General features: G+C 34.3%; 1 protein-coding gene across 2 annotated transcripts in view; it reads left to right on the top strand.

The window, feature by feature from the left end:
• Nucleotides 1-27574, top strand: part of SPATA17 (spermatogenesis associated 17) — a 93707-nt gene that overhangs the window by 19331 nt on the left and 46802 nt on the right. For both annotated transcript variants that reach the window (XM_071805974.1, XM_065835014.2), the window contains 2 exons: nucleotides 1219-1322; nucleotides 19742-19865. In XM_071805974.1, the coding sequence (XP_071662075.1) occupies nucleotides 1219-1322; nucleotides 19742-19865 (228 nt within the window). The remainder of the gene's footprint in view (nucleotides 1-1218; nucleotides 1323-19741; nucleotides 19866-27574) is intronic.

The following is a 27574-nucleotide window of genomic DNA, read 5'->3' as shown; positions in this document are numbered from 1 at the left end:
TCAAAGCTATAAATGTCAAAGAGATGGAAGTGAATGCAGGACTGAAGGTGATGCAGACCAGAAGATAGGAATTGGGAGAAAATTTAGAAATATATTGAGAACAAAAGGAGACAAAATGCAAGGAATGAAGTAAAGAATACTTTGTAGGAAGATAAATAAGTTCAAAGATTGAAGAATGTAAAGAAAGAGGCACTAGACACTGAGAACAGAGGAAAAGATCATTAGCCTGTTTTCCAGCTATATCGATCTGGAATACACTGACCACTTACAGGAAAAAAATGAGGAGTCAGAGCAGCCCTCAGCGTGACTGAATGAAGCAAGTTACAGGAGTAGGAACAAATATAGCTAGCCAAATGGAAATACTGATTTTTTAAATTTTTTTTTACCCAGTTAGTGTTTACTTTCCCTTCCCACAAAATGCCTAGTTAGTAAACCTGTAATAATTTCAGAAACATCATGATCAGAACCTTCAAATATCACAGAAGTTTTAACCACATGGATTACATTCCACTTACCAACTGATGTTTTTTAAAATGCACCAAAATACGAATACTTTGTGGTGGATGATGCTGCCCAATTTCTATTCTTAATACAACGTTCGGACTATCCACAGATAAAGAGGTTTCCTTTTTCAGTTTAGCTTTATCTGTTATGCAGGAGGAATAGTATTTTGTGAGAAAATTATAATCAATGTGCGACAAATAGACATGCATTGTCTTACATTGGCGATGAAAGAGCTGCAAATTGTAATTATGTTTCCAGAAAGGCTATACGTTGACTTACTGAGGCGGCTTCTCTTCAGTTTAGATTATATCCAGAGCAAAAATGTAAGCGTGTAGCAGAAGATATGGGATGGGTGGTGACTCAGTAGGGAATGCATTTTGTACCTGAGAAAAGGCACCACTTCTGTTATCTTTATTTTTTACCATTCTTACATAGAGCAATGTCATTGGCAATAACAGGCATTTCTTTTCATTGCAATGATCCCAAATAAACTGTGGTTTAAAACTTGACTTATTTTCTGCGTTGTCATTTAATAGGAAGTTCGTGTCACCGTTTAACTGCAATATGTTCCATCCTACCCTTATTTTCTTCATTGAAACATATTGGTGCTTCTACTTGTAAGGAAACCATATTATTTGGGAAATAAAACACATATTTGATATGCACACAAACTTTTATTTTGAAATACACTAAGCAAAAATTTATTTCCTCTAGATTCAGAAAAGATGGCGAGGCTATTATGTTCGGAAATATATCCATAATTACTATGCACTGAAGAAATACCTGGAAGCCGTTTCTATGAATAATGAGTTTGTCAGGTAAAGATAAAAATTTCGTGAGGTAAAGCATTCATTTCCTCTTCTGTTGTTTGTAAAAACTTTATGGCACTAACTAAATGATTTGAGTGTAGGATCTCCTCCTTTATCAAATACATATATAGATATGTATCAGTCATCAATGTCTTTATCCTATGCCTGTGCATGTTGTGGAACATTCTGTTCTCATTTACACTGTTATGAATCTGGAATATTTTCTTTGAATTAATTAGAGGTACTCTGGGCTAATACCAGTTTAATAAAACAAAATTTGTCTCATCACCTATGCCCAGAACTCATAGATTATGATGCCCTAAATATGGTTTGTTGAACTAGATTTTTTTTTCCCAGTATACACAACAGAAAAAAAAAATAATTAGAATTTGTTTTGAAAATCGATTAGTGACAATGAATGTAAGTGCATATTTGCATCTAAGTTACATGTATGAGCCATACTATGAATATTAATTGCAAAAGATACTTGTGTGGACATAGTGGAGCAGACTCTTTTTGTAGTTACAGGATAGATTCATTTGCCTATTAGATTTCTGCTTAGAACTGTTGTTGCTATGTGTTTCTACTCTCTTTCTTCTATCCATCCCTAGCCTTTCCCTACTCATAAGTTGAAAGCTCTCTAAAATAGAGGCAATTATTTCCCTGTAACCCGTTTGATGTCCTGATCCATGACTATTTCTTCAGGTAACAGTGGAAACTGACAAAATATTGGGTGATTATGATCATTCCTTTCTTGTTGTAAGTAAAAGGATGTTCAACAAAATCCATCTAGTTTTTTCTATTCAGAAAGCCTGAGACAAATCTTTGCTTTCTGAAGCACAGAAATATAAGGGAGTCTAGTGAAAAGGTATTTCTAGATCACATGGAAAAGATAATTCAGCCAGAAGACTGTTAAAAAGCATATGCAAGTTATATATGAAAAAAAAAAAAAGAAGCATTATCTGACTTTTTTGGATGCTGCTTATTAATTTATATCATTTTTCCACAATTATAGGTGATGCTACATCCACTTTGTCATAGCATTATAACTCATGCATTACACTGTTACTTATAATGAAGCACACTGATAACTGCCTACCTATAATCTCTCATTCTTGTTGATGTAAATGTATTTTGTACAGAAAGTTAAAGCATAACTGAGCAAAACCAGACATAAAAAAGTCTGTCATCTCTTCAGCTGTACCATTGTGTTCTGAAAGCCTTTAAAAAATCTTCTCTTCTTGAAAAGGGAGAATCCTAGGAAGACTAGACTAACTCTTGGAAAGGAAATGAAGCCATAACTTTTCTGGTCTAAAATGCATATAACTGGATGAACTGCAGAGATACAACCTGGTTCTCTCTTTACGATAGTTCTACCACTTGTCTCCTTTCCCTGCCTAAACCTGGAACAAGGCTCGTAACATGTTGATTAGATTGAGCTTTGATGTGCATGAACAAAGCAAGATAGCAAGAATTATTCCTGCTGTACTGAACATGGATTGATGGGAACTTGGTATTTTATTTCCCCATACCTACAGTAGGTCTCTGCTGGGTACATCTAACTTTAGAGAACGACAGAAATATTTGTCTTTCAGTACTTTGACATGTTCATCAAATTCTCTAGTACTTGTTCCAAGTCATTAGAAAGCATAAAGCCTGTGCACCAGTCAAGCATTTTAATGAAGAAATACATTTTTCTCTTTTATTTTAACAGGTAAGGTGAGCACTATGACTTCAGGTGCATCAAAATGTGTCAAAGTTGGTCTATCTGAGCTCTTGCCTTGGAACTGATGTATTGATATTCTGCTAATTTGAATTCTGTCTTCTGGAGTTCACATAAATATATACCTTTCAGGTTAAAAAAATCCATCTTTCAGATTAAAAAAATGTTAAAAATTAATTTTTCAGTTAATTTGGTCAAATGAATCATATCGTTTCAGTTTTAAAAATGCATCAGTTCTCAAGTGCAATCAAGAGTCACTTCAATAATCTCTTCACTGGGGTACATTTGAAAAACTGATATGTATATTATCTTCAACATTCTTCTTATGAAATCTGACAGATGTTTAGTGAAGATCAGGTGTAGGCCCTCAGCCAAACAGATTTTTCCTGTCACTGGGCTAAGTTGCTGCCAACTACTTTGGCCCCAAGGTAGCCCACTGTGTTTCTTATGAGGAATACTGAACAAGGTGGAGGACAGATCATTTTTATCAGCCATCACATTAAAAGTGGAAGAGTATTACCTCATTGTTCATAAACATTTTTGTGCATATAAAGTTATTGCAATTCTTCATTGTAAAAAGCACCAGTAACTCTCTGAAATTGAAGGAGTACATTTCTGAAGTGGCTGAGGTTTATTACAGCATCAGAATTATGGACATTTACATGTTGGTAGACAGAGCCACTAATACACTTGTGCACTTAGGTTAGGCTGGCTTTGAGTGTTTCACATCTCTAGAACAACACAAAACACCACAACATGCTACATGAAGTAATGCATTTTTTCCTTATGTGTCTTATAGCTGTATTCGTCAGAATATATGCATCAGTGCAGTTTGAATTCTAGTAAAGAACCAAGTTTTTCCACAAAAAGCAATAGAACCACAGTAAAACAGAGACTGATTTTAAGTACTTCAGAGTGGTACAACTCCTCTCCCCCCCCCACCGAAAAAACAAAACTAAACAAGAACCACAAAAAACCAAAAAAAAACCAACAAAAAACCAACAACAACTAAACACAAAAAACCCCACCAACAGAAAGAACGAACACACACACACACACACACACACACACACACACACACACAAAACAAACAAACCCCACCCAAAATTACACACTAGAAGCTTATAATTTCAAAAGTTTTTTTAAACTGTCTTCTTTCTAGAATTACGATGTAGTTCTGAACTGAACTACAACACCTGAAAGGAGATTGTAATGAAGTGGGTGTTGGTCTCTTTTCCCAAGTAAAAAGTGATAGAATGAAAGCAAATGGCCTCAGGTTGTGCCAGGGAAGGTTCATATTGGATATTAAGAAAAATTTCTTCACTGGAAGGCTTGTCAAGCACTGAAACAGGCTGCCCATGGAAGTGGTTGAGTCATCATCCCTGGGGGTATTTAAAAGATGCATAGATATGATTCTTAGAGACATGGTTTAGTGGTAGACTTGGCAGTGCTAGGTAAATGGTTGAACTCAATGATCTTAAAGGTCTTTTCCAACCTAAAGGACCCTATGATTCTATAATATATGGCTCTCAGTCTTATCTTCTAGAATACTGCTGGCAGAATTTTTGTTTATGAACAACTACTCGAAATCACATTGAAATTCCTCCTGAGGTTTGTTTTTACCTGTTCGTCTCCAGAACCAGGTGTTGTACTTGATTTTCTCCTCTTTCATTAAGGAGGAGCCTGTATCAAATTATCACTCACTTGTTTCTAAGAGAAAATTCAGACGAAGTTACCATGAAATTTGGACATTCTGTTAGTTTCTTCTAAGGGTGTCTTAGAAGAGTTATTGAAAAAAGTTTGTTTCCTTTTATCTCCTCCTTTGGCCTCCTTTCCGCCCCCCCCCTTTTTGCTAAATACATGACACTTCCCTTACTATGGGGTTGTCTCAACCAATAGCCACATCTTTACCATCCAGCTTTAATACAAGCCGTCCTTATTCAATAGCTGTCCTCATTTAGTAACCAGACCTTTATCATTTGTCTTTACTGTCAAAGCCCCAGGAGAAAGTAAACTTAATAGAGGCTGCCCCAGTTTAAAGCCATAGAGAGATATAATTAAGTTTAACACAAATTGATTTAACAGAAATTGACCTAAAATATAATTAAATAATAATAGTCATATTTTGTGTGAGTTTTCAAACTGCTTGTCCTAACTTAAGGCACTTGTTTTGTATGAACTGAAGGTAACTACTGACTTTAGCTCCCAGACTGGCTGAGGAGTAGGTGGGTTTTCCACCAGCATTCCCATTACTTCCCACTGTTACAGAAACAAGGGGTGTGATGGCTGCTTGTGTCCCCAGTTGGGTCCATAGTAGCTGAGAAGTCATTAAAAGTATCCTTTGACAGACAGCAAAAAAATGAATTTGAACCCTGTCTACATAAGGGCATAGTCAGATTTTTCTTGACATTTGTATAGTTAGCTTCTGTATAACAGTGAAACGAGTTCATTAGTCCTGAACTCTGTTTTTCTACAAGATTTAGGAAGTTCTAAACCAACCAGGAAATGTTCTTAAATATTTATTTTCCAAAATTTTGCTATTTAGATTTTAGTAATAAGTCTTCATGTATAGCATCCATTTGTATTTAAATAAATACCAATGCATACTGTATTCTATCTGAATATGGATTAGTTGGCTGGCTGCATATATAAATACATGCATTAAAATATATTCCATTACTTCTCAGTGAAGTCAGTGTATTTAATTTTAAGGGAAAATACCTTGTTTTGAAACATTCTTAAAGCTGCATTTAGCATCTCTAAGAACTGACAAAATGGTTACAAGGGGAAATATGCCAAAAGCAATTAACATGGGCTATAACTCCATATGATGCATTAGAATTTTGTTTTATGTGAAACAGTTTCCAATACATGATAAGCAAATGGACATCACTTCACATAAATTAGCATGCTGGTGCCATTATATCAGAAGAATTTATGGATGATGTCAGCCGCGCAACTGTGTGATTAACTTGCAGTTCTTTGACTAAGGTTATCTACACACTGGCCTTTAAACTACAGTAAAGCAACTTTGCTATATGTCAGGTGTGCAACTAGAGATAAGATTTGGGGATGTAGTGCTCCATTTACTGATGAATGGCACCATTTAAATTTTTCCCTAGGCACAGAACTCAGTGAGACAGCAGTATCAGAAAACTAACAAAGCCGTGGCAAACATTGGGTGTTGGGGTTCTTGTGTAACCAAGGCAGGTAGTTTAGCTTTCTTGGCTACTGAATAAACTCAAATGTAGCAAACTAAGACCTGACTCTAGCTTTAGCAAGCATCCTAGTGCCTGTAAACACTGTTATGATTACAAATTGTGAATTTCACATACTTGGAGGATATACACCAAATTCTACTTTCTATTGTTGATGGCTCTAGTAGTGAAAAAACCTTGAGAGTGACCCTAAAGAATGTGACTTTCAACCAAGTTTGCATAGCTGTCCTATGAGTGGATTTAGTATCACAGTCATCATTAAAGCTTTTTGGTCTTCAAGGAATGTCAGGGAAATAGATAATGCAAAGAGATATAAATCACTTCCTTGGCAATATGTATGTTCACAAATCCTTTATACAGTCTAATTTTTTACAATCTTAATGAAGACTGAAGTAGAGTACTGTTACATGTTGCTGGTGATCTAATCCAATATTTAGCTTTTCTGCAAATATGCCTGAGCATGTACTACTGAAAAAAGTAAGAATATCTGGCTTATTCTTGATTACTAGAGCATTGCTGAGGTCTATGTACTTTTAATACTTTGCTTCTTAAATCTTTTGAGTGGGCTTGAAATAAATCATCTGTTGACGTAGTAATATGAGGAGAACTTGCTCAGCCTCCATCTGGTTGTTCCTTTATGATAAAGATAAGTCCATGTGCCAGCCATTTTCTCCAGTGTCAAAGTGTTTTGAGAAATGTATATATTGCCTTATAATTCAATTAAAATGTTCCTCCTCATTGACTACAAAAGCAATTGATTCTGTAGTCTATTTTCAATTAGTTCCAAAGCCTTTCAGACAGCTCCTTAGAATTCTTGCAACAATAAAAACCTCATTTTTGTAATGCTGTCTTTCACTTCATGTTTAATTAACTAATTTATCTTCAACCCATCTTCTTTTCCTTGTCTTCAAAGATATCTAGAGGAGATACATTATGCTTTTTGACTTATTTACTTGTAATTAGAATTTTCAGAATGCAAACTTATCCTGTCAGCTTTCTTTGGGGGCCATAGAAATGAGGACAAGTGCCAAATATGCTTTTTTTACATATTATTTTGGAGCAGTAAGGCACATAATTTGAGATGTCTATGCCTTTTCCAGAGGATTTTAGATTTTAAGCTTTTAAGCTTTAAGCTTAAAATTTTAAGCTTTAAATTTTAAGTTTAAATTTTAAGTTTTACTTCACTTGTATCCAAAGGAAGATTTTTATTTTGAGTGTGTAGAAAGAAATTTTAGATCCTTGCATTTACTCCTTGGACCAAATAGTCTGTGGTGTAGCTGATTACTTTTGGTGAAGGTAGAATAAAACAGATGTGACAACATAGTATTGTAGAATAACCATAACTGCTAGATCTTGTAGGAAAGTTAGAAGTGTAATCCACTGAAGATCACAGAGTACTTCCATAGCTACAAACCTGATGTTGTTAGGATAAGATATAAAAAATGAGTTATTTGCTTCTTCTCTGTGATTTGACCTAGTTTCCATTGAACAATATAAAGACTCTCATGTTAACTTAAAGAGAGAGTTAGACCAGAGAAAATCTTTAAAATGATGCGTTTTAAAGAGACTCACATCTGGTTAAAATGTTCTCTACAGTCACATATTTTGTGATGGCTGTTGCTTCTCAAACATGTCATCTGTAAATCCAGCTTTCTTCACAGACTCTGGGCATAAAAACCTTCTTTGACAAGGCATTCCATTTTTGGGTCTTCTCTTTGCCTACCTTTATACCTATTAGCACAGTTTCATTTACGTATATACTTTTATACAGCATATATGCTTATGTACATATAGATTTTTAATAATGCATTTTGCAAAACAAGACACTTTACATGGACTTTTTTTTTGTATTTTTAGATCATTCATGAAGTTGAGATGAATTGGCTAGAGCTATAGAGAGGCAATACCCTGTTTTAACTCCATAGGAATGCAGTGAGGTTAAGGTAGGAACCATTCAGTATAGCTGAATTTCCAGTGCAGACTCAGCTAAACATACCTCATGTGCTTTATTCATGGCTCTCTTGAGCAAGTCATGAAAAGGGTCTTACCATGTTTTTAGCTGGTTCTGTCTCTTATGGATCATGTTCTGCACATACACATGAATAACATGAATAATGTAAGTTAACTGGTTAGATTGTAGTCTTTAAAATATGAAAACTATATTTCCTCATGTATTTTTGTGTAGTACTAAACATACCATTAAGAGCAGCAGATTAGACATTAAGCTTTGCTTCATTTGTATCCAAAGGAAGATTTTTATTCTGAGTGTGTAGAAAGAAATTTTAGATCCTTGCATTTACTCATTGGACCAAATAGTCTCTGGGGTAGCTGATTACTGTTGGTGAAGGTAGAATAAAACAGGTGTGACAACATAGTATTGTAGAATAACAATAGTTTTATACCTGTGAGCTTTGAAAGTGCTGTAGTGTCTGGATAGAGGTTTTTTTTTTATTTTGAAATAGGTCTGTTAGAATTACTGACAGCTTGTAAAACATTTTCTGTGCAAGGAAACTGCCTAATCTCGGTATTTTATATTGTCTTACACAGACAGACTTCACAGTCTTGTATTTTGTCTAAAGTAGGATCTTCAGTGTAAAATAAGTGGAAAAGGGGAAGAGGTACAGTTTCATTAAGCTCTAACATATCATTGACTGTCAGGTAGGTCTTGTTATGCTGTCCATCCTCATTTAACTATCCCACAAGATCTCTTAATGAAGTTAAGCCCCAAGTTCACTCCAGTAATTCTGTGGCAAGAGTTTGTGCAATGTAACAATTCATCACTTGTCAGGAAGGCACTTTTAGTTTATACATTTAATAAGGGCATCCTCTAGCTTGGTTAATTAGAAGTGAACAGTTTGCATATTTACTAAATGCGGAGTGTCATTGCCACCACGGCCTATTGCCTACATGAATTATTTCTCTATCTGCAATAAACAGCTGGGTAATTATTACTGCCATAATCAGATAAATTCCCTCTGTAAGGCTTTTCTTACATGGCAATTCTTTGAACTCATCCAAAGCTGAACAAAATTTATGAACTCCAGCAGCTAGGCCACTTTTTCATAGTGTAGTGTCCCTGTTCCCTATTTCAAGGACATGTAGAGTATCATAAATATTGTGTAAATTAGGAGGATAAATATGATTACCTAAAGATTACATATTAATAAACTTGATTTTCAAAATATAATTTTCAGGTTGTAACTGATTAAATTATAGCAGTTCTGGTTTTATCTAATTGTAGAGACATGACAGGCCATCTATATACAGGCTATACTAGGTTATCAGGGAATTGCTCTACCACTTGGAGACTAAAGACTCACGGAAAAGTATATAAATATTTTTCATGTGCCTTTTGGAGAACTAGTCATTTCAGCTGTTTAGGTCGTTAGAAGTATGACAAATTTTATGTGCCATTTACTTAACTCACTTAAAGCAGTTACTTTGTCATTAAAACAAGGTGATGGTTCTTTTTGGTGTGCAATTTTCAGTTTGATAATGAAGCATAAAATTTAAATGCATGATTTTATGTGTTAGTTTAGAAAATTAGATATTTCTTTATTTGTAGAAGCAATTTGTATACAAAAGATTATGTAACTAAACTTGCTTTATGCTCTCCAGATATTACAACTCATATGTGAATGTATCTACAAATACATGACTGAGTTCTTAATTTACACATACAGCTTTTCCACAACGTGTGGGAATGTGGTAAATTTTTGAGCTCTTCAAGGGAAAAAAAGAAAACCAAAAGACATAAGTGTCATTTTTTCTTTTTAATTAATGCAGAACAGTCCATTTGATTTAAGACCACAAGTCTTTTTGATTACAATGTAAGATACTGTGTCTGAGTGCAAATAGACAATTGGTATTAGCTTCTCACATACTTCATAACTCCTTATTCAATAACTAGTGTATCATCTCACAATTTAACAAAATACTCAGAGATAACAGGAATATTAAGGAAGACCAAAACTAAGTAAGATGTTCTTTGGCACTTGCACTAGCCCATGGAAGGCTTTTGAGGCTAATCTGCCTTTTTCATTTCCCATTTATGTGGAAGAAATAGAGACTACAGTGGTGAAGGCCTTTGAAAGGAGCCACACCACAGCTGTGTTTTGTTGTTGTAAGTGTGGTGTCTATGCATTGCATTTTTGCAAGTTCATGATCTGATTTTTGACTGAGTATGTGAAGGCTTATTGATCTTTCTTTGACTTTTTTTTTATTTTATGTTGAAAAATTATGGTATTTCCCTTTATATTGCTATATCCTATACTATCCCACAAAGTGTCATTGAATTGCATGAGATGCAAAGCAGTATATGGTCTCACAAAATCACTTCTTTTATTTTAAAAGAAAAATGTCCAAAATGAAAAAAAAAAGAAAAAAGGATACTTTAAAAATATATATATGTACAGTCTCTGTTAATTTTTTAAAATTTTCTAGATCATTATAAATAGACCGTTCTGATATCTAGGAAGAGTTTGTTGTCTTAAGTACTCAGTAAGAGAAAAAAATGGAAAAACTAATTGTCTTCTATTTTTACAGTCTAGAACATAACAATGAATAACAAAATAAGTTTTGTTTTGTTTTGTTTTGTTTTGTTTTGTTTTGTTTTGTTTTGTTTTGTTTTGTTTTGTTTTGTTTTGTTTTGTTTTTTCTAGTGATGCTCAAAATAATCTTATTCTGAATCAGATGGTTTAGTCTGACTCCAGATCCATCACCAGTATCATATCTATCAATAAGAAGTTTATAAGAAAGCCTATTAAGCTCTTGATGAACATGCTAGTCTTGATTTAAGAACATCAGAATATGGAATGCACCTTTTTTTATTCTAATCTAAGAGTTAATTACCTTTGGTGTTCAGAGTATGTCCCATATTTCCCCATTGAAATAGTTTAATTTTTATCTTTGAACCATTGCTTCTTGTTAAATCCTTTTCTACTGAACACTCCTTTAATATTCACATTAATCTAGCCACCTTTTAATATTCTTTATGCTAAACATAAACAATGGAGGGCACTGCAGGATGTTTTCTCTCCACTTAAAATAATTTTTTAGACCATTTTGGATAGGCTTTCAAACATTCTTTAACATGCTGTCAGAACTCAGCACAGTTATGGTGCATAAAAATAAAATAAAATAATGTTTTTCTTTCTGATGTGTTGTCGGCTTGTGCATTGATTTATATACCTTTTCAATCACAGTATCATAAAAGAGTTCTTCATCTCTATGAATGCTAGTCATAATAACACCTCTAAAAGCCATAGTTCCTCAAACTGTGAGCATGATGTTTTTAAGACATGCAAAACTTTTACTTATTATCCCCCTTTCAAATTCTTCAGGCTCTTTATCTCATAGGGATAATTATGTGAATCCATTAAGTTACTTATGCTTGACAGAGGAGCTAAATCACAGTGTTTTACCTTGAACTTCATAGTTCCTACTGCCTTCAAACCAAACTGACATGACAAAGTATTTCAAGAAAGCAACATTTTCCACCCCTGTTCTGCAAGTAGGCTATTCTTTTCTTGTCCAATTAACTACATGATGGCAAAATGTTTACAGCCTCATCTCAAACTAATTTGAGCTTTCAGCTGTGTGGCACCCAAAATAATGCAGAACTCATTAGCCTACTTCTGCTTGCTGGTGGGAGGCCTCACCACCACCTAGCAATAGTGCTTAGCTATTCAAGAAGGAATCTGGTACTCAGAGCAGAAAATTATGTGCTTAGGCATATACAACAGAACCTAATATTGGAAGTACTCTTTAGGTGTGAATAATTGGATGCCTAAATATATGGTTAAATGTAGTCTGATTTATATGCTAGAAACCAAATTTGAGAGAATAGACTTTAATTCTGAGTGTAATATCTTGCATGCCATACTAAAAAATGCCTGATTTTTGGGGGGTGTTGATTACTTCAAAGTTTTCAAGACAGTAAGAGATAAGATTTCCTAGCACTTCTGGAAACTGAGATCTACTTGATAATGTCAGTTTGGTAATTAGCCACTGCTGTGAAATCACATACAAATAGCACTGCAGTATTTATAAATGCATCACATCTCTCTCAAAATAATTGCATTTGCTACATTAAAAATATTCTAATTTGCTATGTCTTTCCTACTGTTTTATGCTTCATTAAAAATGACATCATAGGTGCTCAAGTGGTAGCACTGTTCCATGAATATGGAATTTGAGAAAACCATCAGGTACTGTGAAAATCTCTATAAAGTTCTGAGATTTGGCATTACTGTTCTGCTATACGTAATGGGTCAATACATAAAAGCTCTCCCTGCCTTGCCATTGTAAAACCTGTTTAATGTGAACAAAGTGTACCATTTTATTTGCAAACATATGCAGACTTTTATATGAAGGTAAGTCAAAAATATGAGTCGGGCAGTAGACCTCAGACAGATTGTTTCATAATACCCCGAGAGGGAAAATCAACTTAGCTGATGACCTTTAGAAGTTAAAACGTCATGTTTGCTTTCTAAATCACATAATGTTGAATATTGTAAATGTTGCCAAGTACCATATATTAAAGTAAAAGGAATACAGAAATGTCTACATTGTCCTGCACTGCTGCAGAGAGATAACAGTTAGCTTAAATGAGTTCGTTCTAGTACTGGGAACAGCTTAACTGTGGCAAAACAGAGCGGCATGCTTTCCTCTAGTTATTACAGTGCAGATGGTAGCAGATATAGTCTTCTGGGAATTGCAGTGCCAAAAGATAATGGATACTTTCACATGACATTCACTAGAAAACTTTGAATGGTATTTGGCTGTTATTAGACATCCTCTTTTATATGTTGGTGGAAAACTCAAGAACATGACTGCTCTATCAGCAGATTAGCACTGTGGTAGAAATGCCCACGGCTGTTAAACTGCTATCAGAATAACTTGTGTTAGGGCTCTGCTATCCATTCTGGGCCAGATCAGCTTTGTTACCCCCAAATACTAATTTCACTATTTAAGGTAATCAGTTAGGCTGATTTTCCACGAAGGAGTCAATAGCAAACAGACATGGAGTGAAAACATTTTTCCTGTTGTAGTTAACTCTATTAATATAGACCTGAGCGCAAATAAAGTTGAACCAACATATTTGGATCCAGTTCCTCAGTCAACAGAAGCTTCAGTGTTGTAGTTACTCTTACGCCACATCCATAATGGGTGGGGTTTACAGTTTAAATAAATCAAAATAATTATGCTAACAAAATATCATCATTTAAATTGGACCTTTTACAAAAATTATTTTTAACTTCATAGCTTTTTCTGCTGCCAATGGGTTTGAAGTAAATTTAGTTCAAGGATTTATACACATGAGGGAAGAACATTTGGATCAATAAGTTTGCATGTTTCCAGAAAACTGAATAATTTTAAAAGCTATATTACTAGAAAGGTAGTTTTTAAAAAGGTATGAGGAAAAAATCTGTATCAGTTATTACTGAAATCTTAATTAGAACATTCTGTATAATGGATTAGGGAAAACGCTCCCTGTTTTAAACTGATTCTACAATCAGTATTTTGAAAAGCTGTTTCAGTCTCTTGAGTAACTGTATAGCAGTGGAAATTGGAAGGATAAGAAGGATACATCAGTCTGTTCTTTCCTATCGTCTGGTACACATTGTGTCCTGATCTTCTGATCTGCACAAGGTGTTCATTCACAGTACGCCCTTCACCATGATGTTCATCGCATTTCCTCCATAGTATATTGATCACATTGTGGATGTTGCCAGTTAAACTAGTATGTCACTTAATTCCATTGACAGTGTACACTATGTAGTTAAGAAAAGCCAGGCAGAATATATTCTACTATGCACAAATTATAATGAAATTTCAAGGTGTAATTAATTTATTTCTGTAAAATTAATAATAATAGAAACTATAGGGTGGTTTTACATGCCTACACATCAGCTTTATTTTTTTGTTTGTTTTCATCCTAAGGAGTCATATTGGTTTCCTGTTCACACTGTACTGCAATGACAGAGCAGCACCATTCCTCCAGATTTTAAAGAGAGTGTCATGATTAAGTTGTCAAGTAGATTGAGATTAACATTAAAATTACTAATAATTTTGGATATCCATTTGTGATAAGTCTCCTAGGCAGTGTGATACCTCATACCACAAATAACTGACTGCCTCTTTGAGCATCTCTTTCACTGCAACTTGAGATCAAACATTTTGGTCATAGGATTCTGTCAGGATACACACAGGAGCATGCATCATAGCTGAGAGGAGTAAGGAGGTTACAAAGCTGCTCTGTTCTGCTCATTGAGTCTGAACAGCTTCATTTAAAAAATCAGAAAAATGTTGAGGATTATCAAGCCATCTGATACTGCACAGCTAACATAAGTAGGTAGTACATGTGTTCTGTTAAAACATCACATTTAATATACAGAGGTCTCCAAACTATTTTTGTATCCTAGGCTAGTCTATACATATATTTCATTTTTTCATATATATAATAGATTAAGTCAAATGATATTATCATGGCAGGTCATATTCCATTCTCACCTACACCAATGTAATGTGAAATCAAGTGGCGTGTAGTGGTGTGCCAAAAGTATTGTCCCACTAATTTCACCTTCACTTCCATATTCACTATGTGAGCAGAGAGGATGATGTATAGTCAGGAAGGTAAAAATCGATTTAGGTTATCTCCTTTTATGATAACGTCGCCTACTGCCTGTGTTGCAGGAATTTTATGATTTGGGGTCTGAACTATTTAATCTCACAATAACTTCATACTCTTTCTGAGTACTTTAGGCAACTATACTATTTATTGATTTTCTCAGATGCCCTTTACTTCAGTTAATATTATGATTTTATGGTTTTCTGGTCAAAGGACCACAGAATGCCAGTGAAAATGCAAACAGAATGCAATAGTTTGATAAAGTTCAATAAATGTAGGTCAACGTGAATTTGTAAAATGATGCAGTTCTATGCAGAATTATGAAAATCTGTATATTGCTGAAATCATCACTTGAAGACCTTTCCAAAAGTGCCAGGAATGATATTATATGTGTGTTTTTAACCTTTATACAGACAGCAGGAGCACTGTCAACTGAATTTGCATCTCATAGCTGGAACCAACACCACTGCCTACTGCATAATGAAGTATCAGAATAACAATAAGTTACCTTGTCATATGAAAATGTTTCATTTTCAAACTATATAAAGCAGATAATTTTATCATTATCAATTCAATAGCTACTTCACAGATTTGTTACATGATCATTTTTAATTGTGTGCTTTGAGCACACACATTGATAAACCTGTGCCTATTTATAATTACATGAAACATTCCCTATCACAAGGAAAACACAGGTTTGTTTTTTTTTTTTTTAGCAAAAGAATGAATATATTCACTTTTTAAAACAAAATAATGCATCCTTAACTTGTGCTAATGAACATTTATACTCTTCTGATTTGTCGAACAATTTTCAGATCATGGTAAGACATTACACTTGTCAAAACTTACACGATTCCTCTACAAAGACATTCCATAAAAATCTGTGTGGGAGAAACTGCGATTGGACTAAGCTTATATGGGAAGCCTGGTTTGTAGGAACATGCTGTAGATGCTGTTAATATACTGAGATACACTTTAAGATAATGAAAATATGATGTGCTAAAAAATTACCCCCTTTTTCAGTTGTGACCATTTAATAAGCAGTACTATTGCAACTATGAACCATGCAACAGACAGACTGTTTATAAGAGTAGAGCAATATTATTGATTAGCTTAAAACTCATTTTGCTTTTACAGAACTCTTTTTCTCCCTCAAAATTTGGTGAAGCTTTAAAAACACAGGCCATAAATTTGCCCATATTCAGTTCTCCCACTTCACACTGAACCATGACAGGTGCATCCTCAAGCATATTTGGTCCAGAGTCATGAGTCATAGCTGGTATTCATAATACCACATAGTCCCAAGCAAAGACTGCGTACTATTGTTCAATGAACTGAAGTTATACATGAACAAAGGGAAGACTGTCAGTAAGTGTAAGGGTTTAATCCAAAGATCATTTAATTTCAACATATTTTTAATTGACTTTAGTGGAATTTGGCTTTAATTTCTCTGGGCAGCCACACATATATGAGTTCATGAGCATGAAACTTCTCAATAAATAGGTTTACATGTAAGCTATATGGAAGATTAACTCTATTTGGAAGCCCAAGTTTATGTCTTTAGCATCGGTTATAATTGCACACGTTTTTCTGTATGGTAGCAGTGAAACTTCCTGCACAGTACTTAATGTGTGAGTATTAATCTGCTAATGTATGAAATAGTATATTCCTATCCAGCTATTGTATATTCTGTGCTTTTGTTGCTCCTATTCAAATTCTTGAAGTACGGTAAGATAAAAGAAGATGAAAGTTTCAGGTTCAAATAGTTTAGAATTAATCTATTTTTATGCTAAAAACATCTAAGCTTTCCAGTCAAGCAGTGTTTGGACTACTACATACTCCTTACTTTGTACTGCCTCTCAGGAGAGAATCATCTTGGGAGCTGTTGTCCCCGAAACAGAACTGTCTGCATATTCTGTACAACTGTAAAGGGCAGGGTAATGCATGATGGAAATATTTTAGCACAACTGTCAAGATGTGTGGGCTGCAAAAGTATGCTGGAAATTATTTGTAACTGCTTAAAAACCCTCAAACTTTAAACAGATTATAGTTCAAGATTAAGCAGGATGTGTGACAATCAGGAAAGATCATGATGATTTGGATGATAGTACGGTCTAAAAAGATCATGAATTGTATTGAATTTCAACAAGTATTTTAGACTTCAATTAATTTCAGCGAATTATGATTATTAATCATTCATTCAAAGCAATCCTGCATATTCAGATTAATGTCAATGGGAAACATTTTACATCCCATTATAATTACATCTGTTATACAAATTCATATTTTTATCATTATTTGTGGGTTTTCATCACCAGTTGTGTTCTAAATAACAAAGCTTCTATATCCACTGTTGAGAAGAAGTACATGACTATATAAGAACATGAATAAACTGTAGTAATGTGTTGATAGACATTTCATCAGTTACAGATAGCGGTACTAAAGTTAAATAGAGGACTCTGCAATCAAAAAGGATCAAGAAATAGTATTAGATATGGAAAACATGGATCATACACTCTGATATTGAAATTAAAGTGCCATAGAACAAAAGAACAATGTTGGTACTATATACATTTTCTATTTATTAATTTGTTTATGATTGATACAGAACAAAGAGTTTCCAAGTATAAAAGCCTATGTACCTACATGCAGTGACTCTGAAATCTGTACCTTAAGGACAAAGAAAGGTCGACAATCTCTCCAACTCCTAGTTCTTTGTCAAAAATGGACACAGTTAATGAGGTTTGTTTGGTACAGCACAAATTCTCAGACACAGATAGAGATCCTTTCAATGGAAACAAATTTGTTTGGCTTTACCAGGTTACTTAGCGATTAATAATAGCCTTGAGATGCAGGTCAGAAAGGTCATCGTCCCCGCTTGCCAACACAATCTAAAATGTGCAGCTAGTCCAGCTCTGCAGGCTTTGAGGCCCCGAAACGCTATGCATAAAGTAAAACAGGCTATTTTCCAACTTCTTTTTTCATATTAATAAGCAATTTTCAAGAGAAGGGTGGCAAAATGGGGGCCATGCCACTCTAAGTAATTCATTTATTTTGCAATTTAATCTTATGTTGGAAAAAAATTACACTGCTGCAAAAGCATAGCATGGTGATTTTTAAACGTCAGTGTGCTTCATAAGTAACCTTGTATGAAATATTGTATTAGCAGCCTTTAGCAGTAAACTGCAACAAAAAGTATTTCCAGAGACTGAAACAGACCCATACATCTTTTCTGATCTTCAATTTATTTCCTTTTTGTTCTATTATTTTCTTTTACATTTGAAATAAAACATGTTTAATTACTTGATATTTTACTTCTTTTAGTCGATAAAAACTTGAAAGATAGCATGAAACAAATGAAAATTCTGAATTGCAACTTGTATTTAAGGAAGTGATCTCATAGTGTTTGTATTTATAAAGCAATTATTGCTCTCACATATTTTGATGAATTTATTTAACATCATAATAATTAAAATACAAATAATAAATTTGAGCCACAGTCTTAAAAACACTTTCAGGAGCAGTATGACTTTCTCATGGGATTATTCCTATCAGCGAACTTCTTCATATGCATATTTTGACAGGATTTGACCCTTGTCCTAGAGTGTCTTATTTGGTACTCTTTGAAATGACTGAGACAATAAATGTGGACCTCTCTATGTAATCTGTTTTGCTGGAATATTTTCATTATCTAGATATGTTAATAATATATTTTTCTTTGCTTTTTATTTTACTGTATACACACATGCTTAAAAAATAAAAGGCTAGAATTTACTCACTTAATTACCTTTTAAACAATCTAAATGCTTGACTGAATATACTTGGTGTCTTTGGGACACAGGTTAATTTGAATTAGCCATTTCTTAATAACAAAAATAATGAATGTTAATCAAACTAACCTTTATTTTAACTGGTTCAAAAATTCCAAATATATGTACTGTACACAATAACATGGAATTTTGTTTCATATAGAACAAATAATTCACTCCACTGTTTGCATAATTTATGGCAAGCCTGGTTCTATGAAAAAAAGACATTGACAAAAAAATCTACACCCATTTTCTGTTAAAGTTTCCCTCTAAACTTTCAGCTAAAATAACGAGTTTTCTCCATTCTTTGAAAACCTGTATTAGATACAGATGAAAGAATTTTCTACGACTAATTGAATATACAGGCCCACCCACTTAGATGACACTAGGTGTTTGCAAACACATATTTTTTTTCCAGAGTGGAAAGTGACTTGTGCAAGAAGCCTGATGTTATGGCAACTTCTCGTGAGGACATTACACACAGAAAAGGTTTACATCCAGTTCTTCTCTATGTTTGCATTCTTAATGAATGTTAACTTTTATCCTATGTTTACTGTCCTCTCTCAATCCATAAGGTCTCACCTGTTTGCAGATCAGAAGGAGGTGTTGCAAGGCTCTACCTGAAACATAAGTGAACAGTTTTTACTTTGAAACCATTTGAAGGAAAATCACTAAATTATATTAACTTATGCTTAGAGAAATTCAAACCAAAATGCCTCTTAAAGGCAGAAAAAGGACATCTATGAATGCTACTTTATCAAACTTAAAAAATACGTAGGTTGACATTCTGCGAAAGAGTGAGAAATATGAACTAATATACTATTGATAGTTTTTATAATTTTAATCCTATTTCTTCACAGTTATATCCATGTAGAATCTTGTTGTGGTGGAACTGAATGAATCTTTATTTTACCTTCCAGCGGCATCAGGATACTGCTAATACATAATGGCAGAACATTGTGAATCTATAAAACGGTTAAAGTAAAATAAAACAGTAGCACATCTTTTATTGTGATAATATAATTAGCAGACTTATTTTATTACAGGAACGAACTCCAACAGTACACAGAAATGAAGGAAAATGAAGAAAAAAGGAAAGACCTGGAAAAGAAAGAAAAGGAAAAGCAATACCAAGCACGAAAGATGCATTACCTCCTTAGCACTGAGCAGGTTGGTGGACCTGTCCCTGACAGCTCATGCAAACCACTTGGGTCCCCAGCTTGACAGAGATAAACTAGCAGGCTGAATGGGACATGACTTGTTGAAAAGATATCACAAAGACACTACTTCGAGTTCAATTTAGTGCTTTTCTATAGGCAAGAGCAGGTACCATGACTATTCCGTGACAGCAGCTTCATAGAGGCAGCATCAGCACTGCTGGCAGAAAGAGTCCAAGTCAGCAGTTTGATCTGCCACTGTGATAACACAACACGAAGGGCATAACCTCGCTTTAAAAACTCATTTTGACTGGCTTATTGTTGTGTTGTTGCACTTGTCAAGAGCTAACAAGTTATTAAGCTGAGGAGGGATTTCATTTTTTTTTCCTTTTTTTAATTGAGCTAATGCTTGGATTGGTGCTGTGTTCTGCTTGTTTTTACGAAAGATTGTAAATGCAGGTTTTCATCTAAAGTTTTTCCTAGAACTGCCTGAATCAGCTTATTTAGTATGGTTGTTTTCAAATAGAAATGCCTCATAAATTTTAAATATTTACTGATTAATTTGTTTTGTATTGATAAAAGTGGTATTTTTTTCCAAGCTTTCTTATGCAAGCTGCTTTAAAGACAGGTGAATATGGCAGTAGATACACAAAACTGATATGATTTGTAAAGTTTGTTAGTTTGCCTTTTTTTTTATTTTGTTCTTGTGAACTTTTGTAAAAAAAAAATATTTTATGTCCGTAAGTGTTTGGTGACTGGTTGTTCTTCATATGGATAAGGAGTTAATGTGTAAACAGGGTATGCTAGTATGAACTAAGTGCTTGCTTTTCGTAAGTTATTAATTATAATCTGCATGTAAGAACTGCGAATCTTAATGAATATGGGAAAAATACCATGACACTTAGTGTCAGAATATTTAATCTTTCCCTCCGTTTGGGAATCATTTGTGATCTATCCAATAAATAGAAATATAGTTTAATTAACTGGATATCAGTTGTGAAAACTCAATTTGTAAACTGAATTTAAGTACTTATATTTGAAAAAAAAATGCATAGAAATATATTAGTAAGAAATAGCATAAAAAGTTTTCTGAGGGGAGCTAGTTAATAACTGAAATCATCTCACAATAATTGATTTGCCTAGATGTAGGTCTAAAATACTAAGAATTATCTGTGCAGTGTTTTTATAGTTTTAAACTGTAGAAAATTGCCAATTCTTTTTTCAAACAGAACAATTTATGTAAACAAATGCATGAAAAATACTATGTTTACCTGGAGTACAAAAATCATTTGGTTAGAGACATCGAGTGACCCGTGGTCTACAAAGATTTTAGTAAACTTAGTTCGCTTCTGATGATACTGGCCTAGCAAGCTGGAACACATTTGTAAGAAATGACAAATAGTGCCTTATTTCAACCATCCACACAGACTACTGGTAGGGGGCAGCAATAACTATTACGTTCTGATGAATTTGGCTTTCTAATTTTACGTAATTGGAGTTTAGCTAGCGGTGTTTTTCAGAACAAAAATACACTAGGTTTTGCTTGCTGAGATGGTCTGTGAATACTGGTACTTAGAACCAACAGAATATTCCCTTTATCACAGAACTGTGCTCTAAGAACCATCTTCTTTTGCATGTGGTATTTAGAAACATGAGTGACTGTAAATACAACACCTAAAGACAGCCTGAAAGCAAGCAAAGATATATATGAACTGCTTATTGCAATCAAAGTCTGTATTCCATAATTGCATATAGTTATAGAATTTGGCATTCTATCTTGCTAAGACACAGGGCAAGTTACTTCAGTGCAGAATTTACTGGTTTAATGCTCTATGTCTGGCATTTTACTTTCTATAAGCCCTGTGTTCTGATCTGACTACAGCTGTGTCTTGCTGTCTTCCAAGGGTAGTTAATTGGATTACTGGGCAAGGTCTGTTAATGTCTCAGTAGAACCAGGCAGTAAAAGTCAACGCTTCTGAGTGAGTTTAGGAAAATATATAGTTTGTAAGTAGAGGGCATAGCAAATGAAAAAAAGAGGTTGATGAGCTAGATTTATTGTAGAGTCATGTATTAACTAAAGCCCAATAAGTTGTAGACATGATCTGCTAAAGTTTGCTATGATCTTTTCTTTCATGCCATGCATAATAAGGTGCAGTGATGAAGCTGAGTCACCTTGTGCATCAAGGCTGCAGAGGTACAGGCAGGTTACATGGACAGCGTTACAAAATCTGAATTTGTAATAATTGTTTCAAATAGATCCTATAATTTTCAATCCTTTTGTTTTACTACAGGCAAAAAGGGTGAGGAAAGGGTATTTCCTTATTGACAGAAAGGAACTAAGGAGTTGTTGCTTCTCAGTTTTAGTAAAGAAAGACATGTCCAGTTCCATTCTCCATTACCTACAAGCTGAAGCCCAGAAACTCATCTCAAAAGTGTGTTACAGGTTAAACAGGGAGATGATCAAACATTGTAACATTGCATAATGCAGCAGATGATACAGTGATCCTTTCTGGCCTTGAAGTCTGTGAATCCTTTATCGATTGCAGAATTTGCTTGTCTTATTCCACAGATTATATACAAAGTTGTGCCCATTCCTAATTGCTAATTTGCATTTCAAAAAGTAATACTTAAGCATGCTAGTGTCATGAATGTACAGGAATGTCTACCATGTATATAATAGCATGGTCTATGATGAAGTCAACGTTTTGTCTTTTTCATTAATTAACTTGCTATTGAAGCATTTATTTCTTCCATAAACTGTTACCTTTATGAGGAAAAAAAAATGAGGAAGAAATGGGTATCAAACTCTGAATTAGTATGCATTATTTGTTGTTCCTGGTACCAGGTATATACACATAGTCTTATACAGACAGATGTGAGCCTGCTTTGATTACTTTCCAAGCCAATCTGGAGCTATAACATGGGGCTGAACCCAAACTAATTAGCCCTGTTGAGAGCCACGGTATATTAGCTCAAGAATTAATGCAGTTACACAGCTTCTGGTCAGCTCAAAATATGGGCAGAATAAGCATGTGCATGCTTTAAACTCAGGAACAAGGAGTTTGATCTGCCTACAAAATATTATATAGGTATAACTTGGTTTGTCTGCAGTTTTCCACCTTGCTGGGGGGAGGAAACTAACACTGAGGGAAATCATTGGGTGATATAAAATGTATGGTATTATACTATAATTTACAATTTTCCTATATTTTTTTTGCAAACAGTTGACTGAGTGTATTTTGCTGCAGAAACTTAGCCAAACATGACTGTTTCCCATTGCTACTTGTATAAATACATTGCATTTGCACAAACTTTTTAATCCACATAAGAACTATGTTGTTCATTTGAATAAAAGAGTATTAGTATTCTAGCAAAGAAGTTTAAAGAAAAGAAAGTTAAACAAGTGAGTGTATTTGCATAATCAATAATTACTAACAGTAGTAATGTTAATTTGCTTTTTTTAATAACATATTAATAATGTATATTAATAATCTAATTATTGACTTTCTGTGAAAGTACAATGTTATTCCTCCTGCCAATTTCAAAACATAGTTCTTTGCTTTACTAAAAAACAGCTACGTTTTAAGCATGGACTCTAAAACTTCCTCATTATAAAGTACTGAGCTTTTAATCAACTTGCTATATATGCCAGTTGTATCAATAACTAGTCAAGTAACGTCTTACACACATGAACTTCTTTTGTTTGAAGGAAATTTCTCTTACATGATACCCATAATTATGAAAAAAAACCAACAGTCAAGTCCGTGCCCTTCTTATTACACGATGAATTATGTTGTCTGCTCCACCTACTGGTTGCTTGGTGCAAGAGATTGCAGTGAAAAATATAGCAAAAAAAAATAATCTGCGAGGTGGCAACTGTGGGACTTCAAAACTAAATTCCATTTTAAGCATAAAACTCTATATTTCAGATTTTAAAATTTATATATATTTATATAACAATGTTTTCCTTCTCTGTTTTTACCTAACAGTCTGATAAATTCTGCCTTCATTATGAACATGGTAAAAATTGCAGTACATATTTAACATAACCTTACCTTTGTTAACACAATAGAAATAATAGTGCAGATGTATATTTTTTCATTATTTTTATCCTTTTTGTAATGAACTGTGTTGTAAGTTCTTATCAAGGCAAATTTTTCTTACTAGTCCATAATGATAGGATGCTATTTCCACTACAGTGATGATGATTCTTTTGATAGCTACCTTTAATAAATAAACTACTTATTAAATGTGATTTTATATTATAAACACATTTATCTATGTAGATGATCCTTCTATAGCCCTGTGGTTCCTCTTTCTGTATTAACAAAATTCACAATAATTGAATAGGTTTTTACTTCTGCTCTTTGTCATACTAGCAAGGTTGACATTCGTAGAAAGGGCCGTACTTTCCAAAGTGCTGACAAACTGCTTTTAAAGTCAGTGGAACACAGAATCGCTGAACACATTGATGGCACTTTGTAGAGGTGGATATAAAAGAGCCCACATTTGTTGGAATATGTGGTTGCATGAGTCCTGTCGCTGGTATTTCCAGCCTTCCAACAAATTTTGCAGTTGTTCTTTGTCTTACAATAACAATTAGAACCAGGTGTATAACAGACTAAATGCAAAGATTCGGTATCACGCTCGAATGCAGACCCATGTTGTCTGTTGTTTAAGTACTATATAATAGGTTTAAGTAATAATGTTACAACTTTGTTGTACAAGTTACAAAATCTATGACATATCTTTTAGTCACTGCCACTAGCAAGACGTGAGTTATCTTTTTGAATTGCAGTAGTTCCTCCACTTTTCAGTGACTGCTTGGTTGTGTCACTCTCTCTCTGTTGAGTGAAGGGTAATGTGTTTAGAAATGTGGCTTGGTATTTGCCTCTAATTATTCCCATTGAACTGATGCATTGGAAAGGATTACTTGCAGGGATATAATAACTGGTGCTATAAAATAAGGAAGTACTTCTACTTAGTCTTGGATGGGATAACCCTTTTCAGGCAGACATGAACATGTGAGAGAATAACTCTTGAATGATTTAGCACTGTAGAAAACAGTTAAAAAACAAAAACAAACAAACAAACAAAACCACAAAAAGCTTTAATAATAATAGTGTCCTCAGGAAGGAAATGTTAGCATCAAGTGAGTAACAGTGAAAAGTTCTAATTTTAGCAATGAGAACTGAGTTTTTTCATTCTTTTTCTGTGCAACAACCTACTCTATAAGCAACTTTCTGTGGACTCTGGATTAGGGCTTTTTTGTATAAAGGTAGCAAAAACATGCCCCAATGTTACGTTTCAGCTTTTGCTTTTCAGACCAGGTTCATTTTGGTTTTCTGTAGTTATTGTAAAACTCTATCTCTTTTATAAGTTCTATCAGTCATTATTTCATGTTTGTCAGTTAATAGAGTAAATAATTTTAAATTCAAATTCTATTAAATGCTAAAATATTTTTTATTACATTTTTCCTTTCAATAGAAATGGCAATTCCTAAACGTAGCACTGACTGTGTGCATCCCCTCTTTATACTACTGAAAATCAGGAGTTAATTCTATTGAAGTTACTGTATTTCCATCAGGTGTAAATGTTCTAAGTAAGGAAGAAAAACCCCCACAAAATCTTTCCTGGAGCAGACTAATGAATATTCAGAAGACACAACTGATTAATATGCTTCTAACCTAATGTGCTGTCCTGTAAGAACTTGAAAAATAATTGGTCTAAAATGACACTGTTTGACACCCACTCTGTCTCTGGACACCTGGCAGTTTTATTCTTATAAAGGTGAGGACTCAGTGGATAAAGCTCTGGCCTTTGATCATCAGATCCACAGTATAAGAGACAAGGCTGCAAGTTTGGTCATTTGAGCTTAGTCCCGAGTGAACAGTCCACATCACAAAATGATTATACATAATTTGTTACTATTGGCAGAGTCTGTTCAGGAAAGGCCAAGGACTAGCATGAAGAATGAATTAGCTCTTACCTTTTACATTTTATTTCCTTACTCTTTACTGTTGTAATTTTATTATCCTGTCTCTAAAACATTCAGGGGATGAAATTATCATTCATTATAAGTACTCATACTTTCTGAAGATGAACTAAAATGGTTAATTTTTTTTTAATGTAGGTGCCCCAATCACTGAACATCCCCCCCTATCCATGGGTGTTTAATATCCACTCATCACTTCTCTGCCAAGAAGTCAGGTATTTCTGAGTACTTTCCAAAGCTTGTACCATAAAAAAAAATCTCATTTAAATCAAAGAGGAGAGAGTGAGCTTTCCTAGCTCTCAGGCAGGCTGGCAGCTATGTTTAAATAGCATTAATATATAAAGCATTTCCTTCTTACAATATTTGTGACAGGTATGTTTGATCAGAAAGCTTTCTTTGAGTATTCACTTCCACAGTGGAAGCCAGATGTACTGGTCTATTCACAGGTATTCACTATAGTAAAACCATCCACTCTTGTGCCTCATAGGGCACTACACACGCAATCTCATTTCACTTGAAAGGAATCTCCATTAATGTTGCTTAGTGTTTCTGTCTAAAAGAACTACAAAGTAAGGCAAACTGAAAGCAGCTAGTAACTGAGATGTTTGTAGTTCTGGAAGACATTGAACCCCAACAAAGAGAAATGTTTATGTCTAGAACTTAGTTCCACTCGATTTGGATTCCAAAAATGACCTTTAAGTGATTTGCACACACTATCAAAAATCTTCTCCTAGAATCTGAGTCCAGCTTTGGCCCTTTGGGATCACTCATATTGGGAACACTTGGGACTGTAATTCTACTACTCAACACAGTATCATGGTGATGTGAAAAGAAGGCAAGTGCTGGAAGCCAACGTATACCTCCAGAATCTATCTGGTGCTCACTCTGCCAAAACCATTTAGTGAGGAAGTTTACGACTTCCATAGATTTTCTAATTTTGCTCCTCTCCTTTTCAGTCAGCTTTTCTTTTTCTCTAAGAAGACGTCTTTGTTTCCCTAGAGAGGGCAAGTACAATAAAAATCAAAACTAAGATGGCAAGCATGGTAATTTTCATGCCCGGAAACGGGTAACTCCATAGGTTAGGGAGCAGCGGGAAGAGGATGAGGAAGTACTATCTGCTGACACCATAACCTGCCTCCTACAACAAATAACTGGCTATGCCCCATTTCAGTTGCATTTCTCCCCAGTGTCAGTGAAAAGTACTTCCTTCCCATTCACTTTTCTCATTCGTCTCAATCTAGCACAAGTGGTAAGTGAAAGTGCTTCCAACAGAAATCAGTAATTTCTCCCTTTGCCATACTTCCCAGAAAACAAAATATTTGTGTCCTATTTTTTTAAAGACAGTAAGTGAATGAGCTTAAAAATAAGACAAATTTAATAATTTTAAGCATGTTCTGTGACAGTATTGCAAACTCTTATTTTTCCTAAAGGCTACTTACTACAAAATAATTTCAGTTTGTTTGATAACTTGATACCTGTGCAAAGAAGTGAGAAAGAGTTTACACTGAAAAAACCATGTCATTAGAAAGAGCTTAACAAATGATAGGATGTAAAGTTTGAGTGCTGCCTTGTGACTGATCCTATGCAAGCTTAGTTGTTTAAAGGCATATCCATGTAGACATGGCAATATTTTTCAGAGCTTCTGTCTTGTTACTAGCCATGTCACTCATACTAAGCGTATATTAATATAGCATAGTGGCATCTCTGTATCTACCATGTATTACAGC

Source organism: Patagioenas fasciata, chromosome 3 (assembly GCF_037038585.1).
Source record: "Patagioenas fasciata isolate bPatFas1 chromosome 3, bPatFas1.hap1, whole genome shotgun sequence".
NCBI classification, from domain to species: Eukaryota; Metazoa; Chordata; class Aves; order Columbiformes; family Columbidae; genus Patagioenas; species Patagioenas fasciata.
This window is presented reverse-complemented; position numbering and strand designations above follow the sequence as displayed.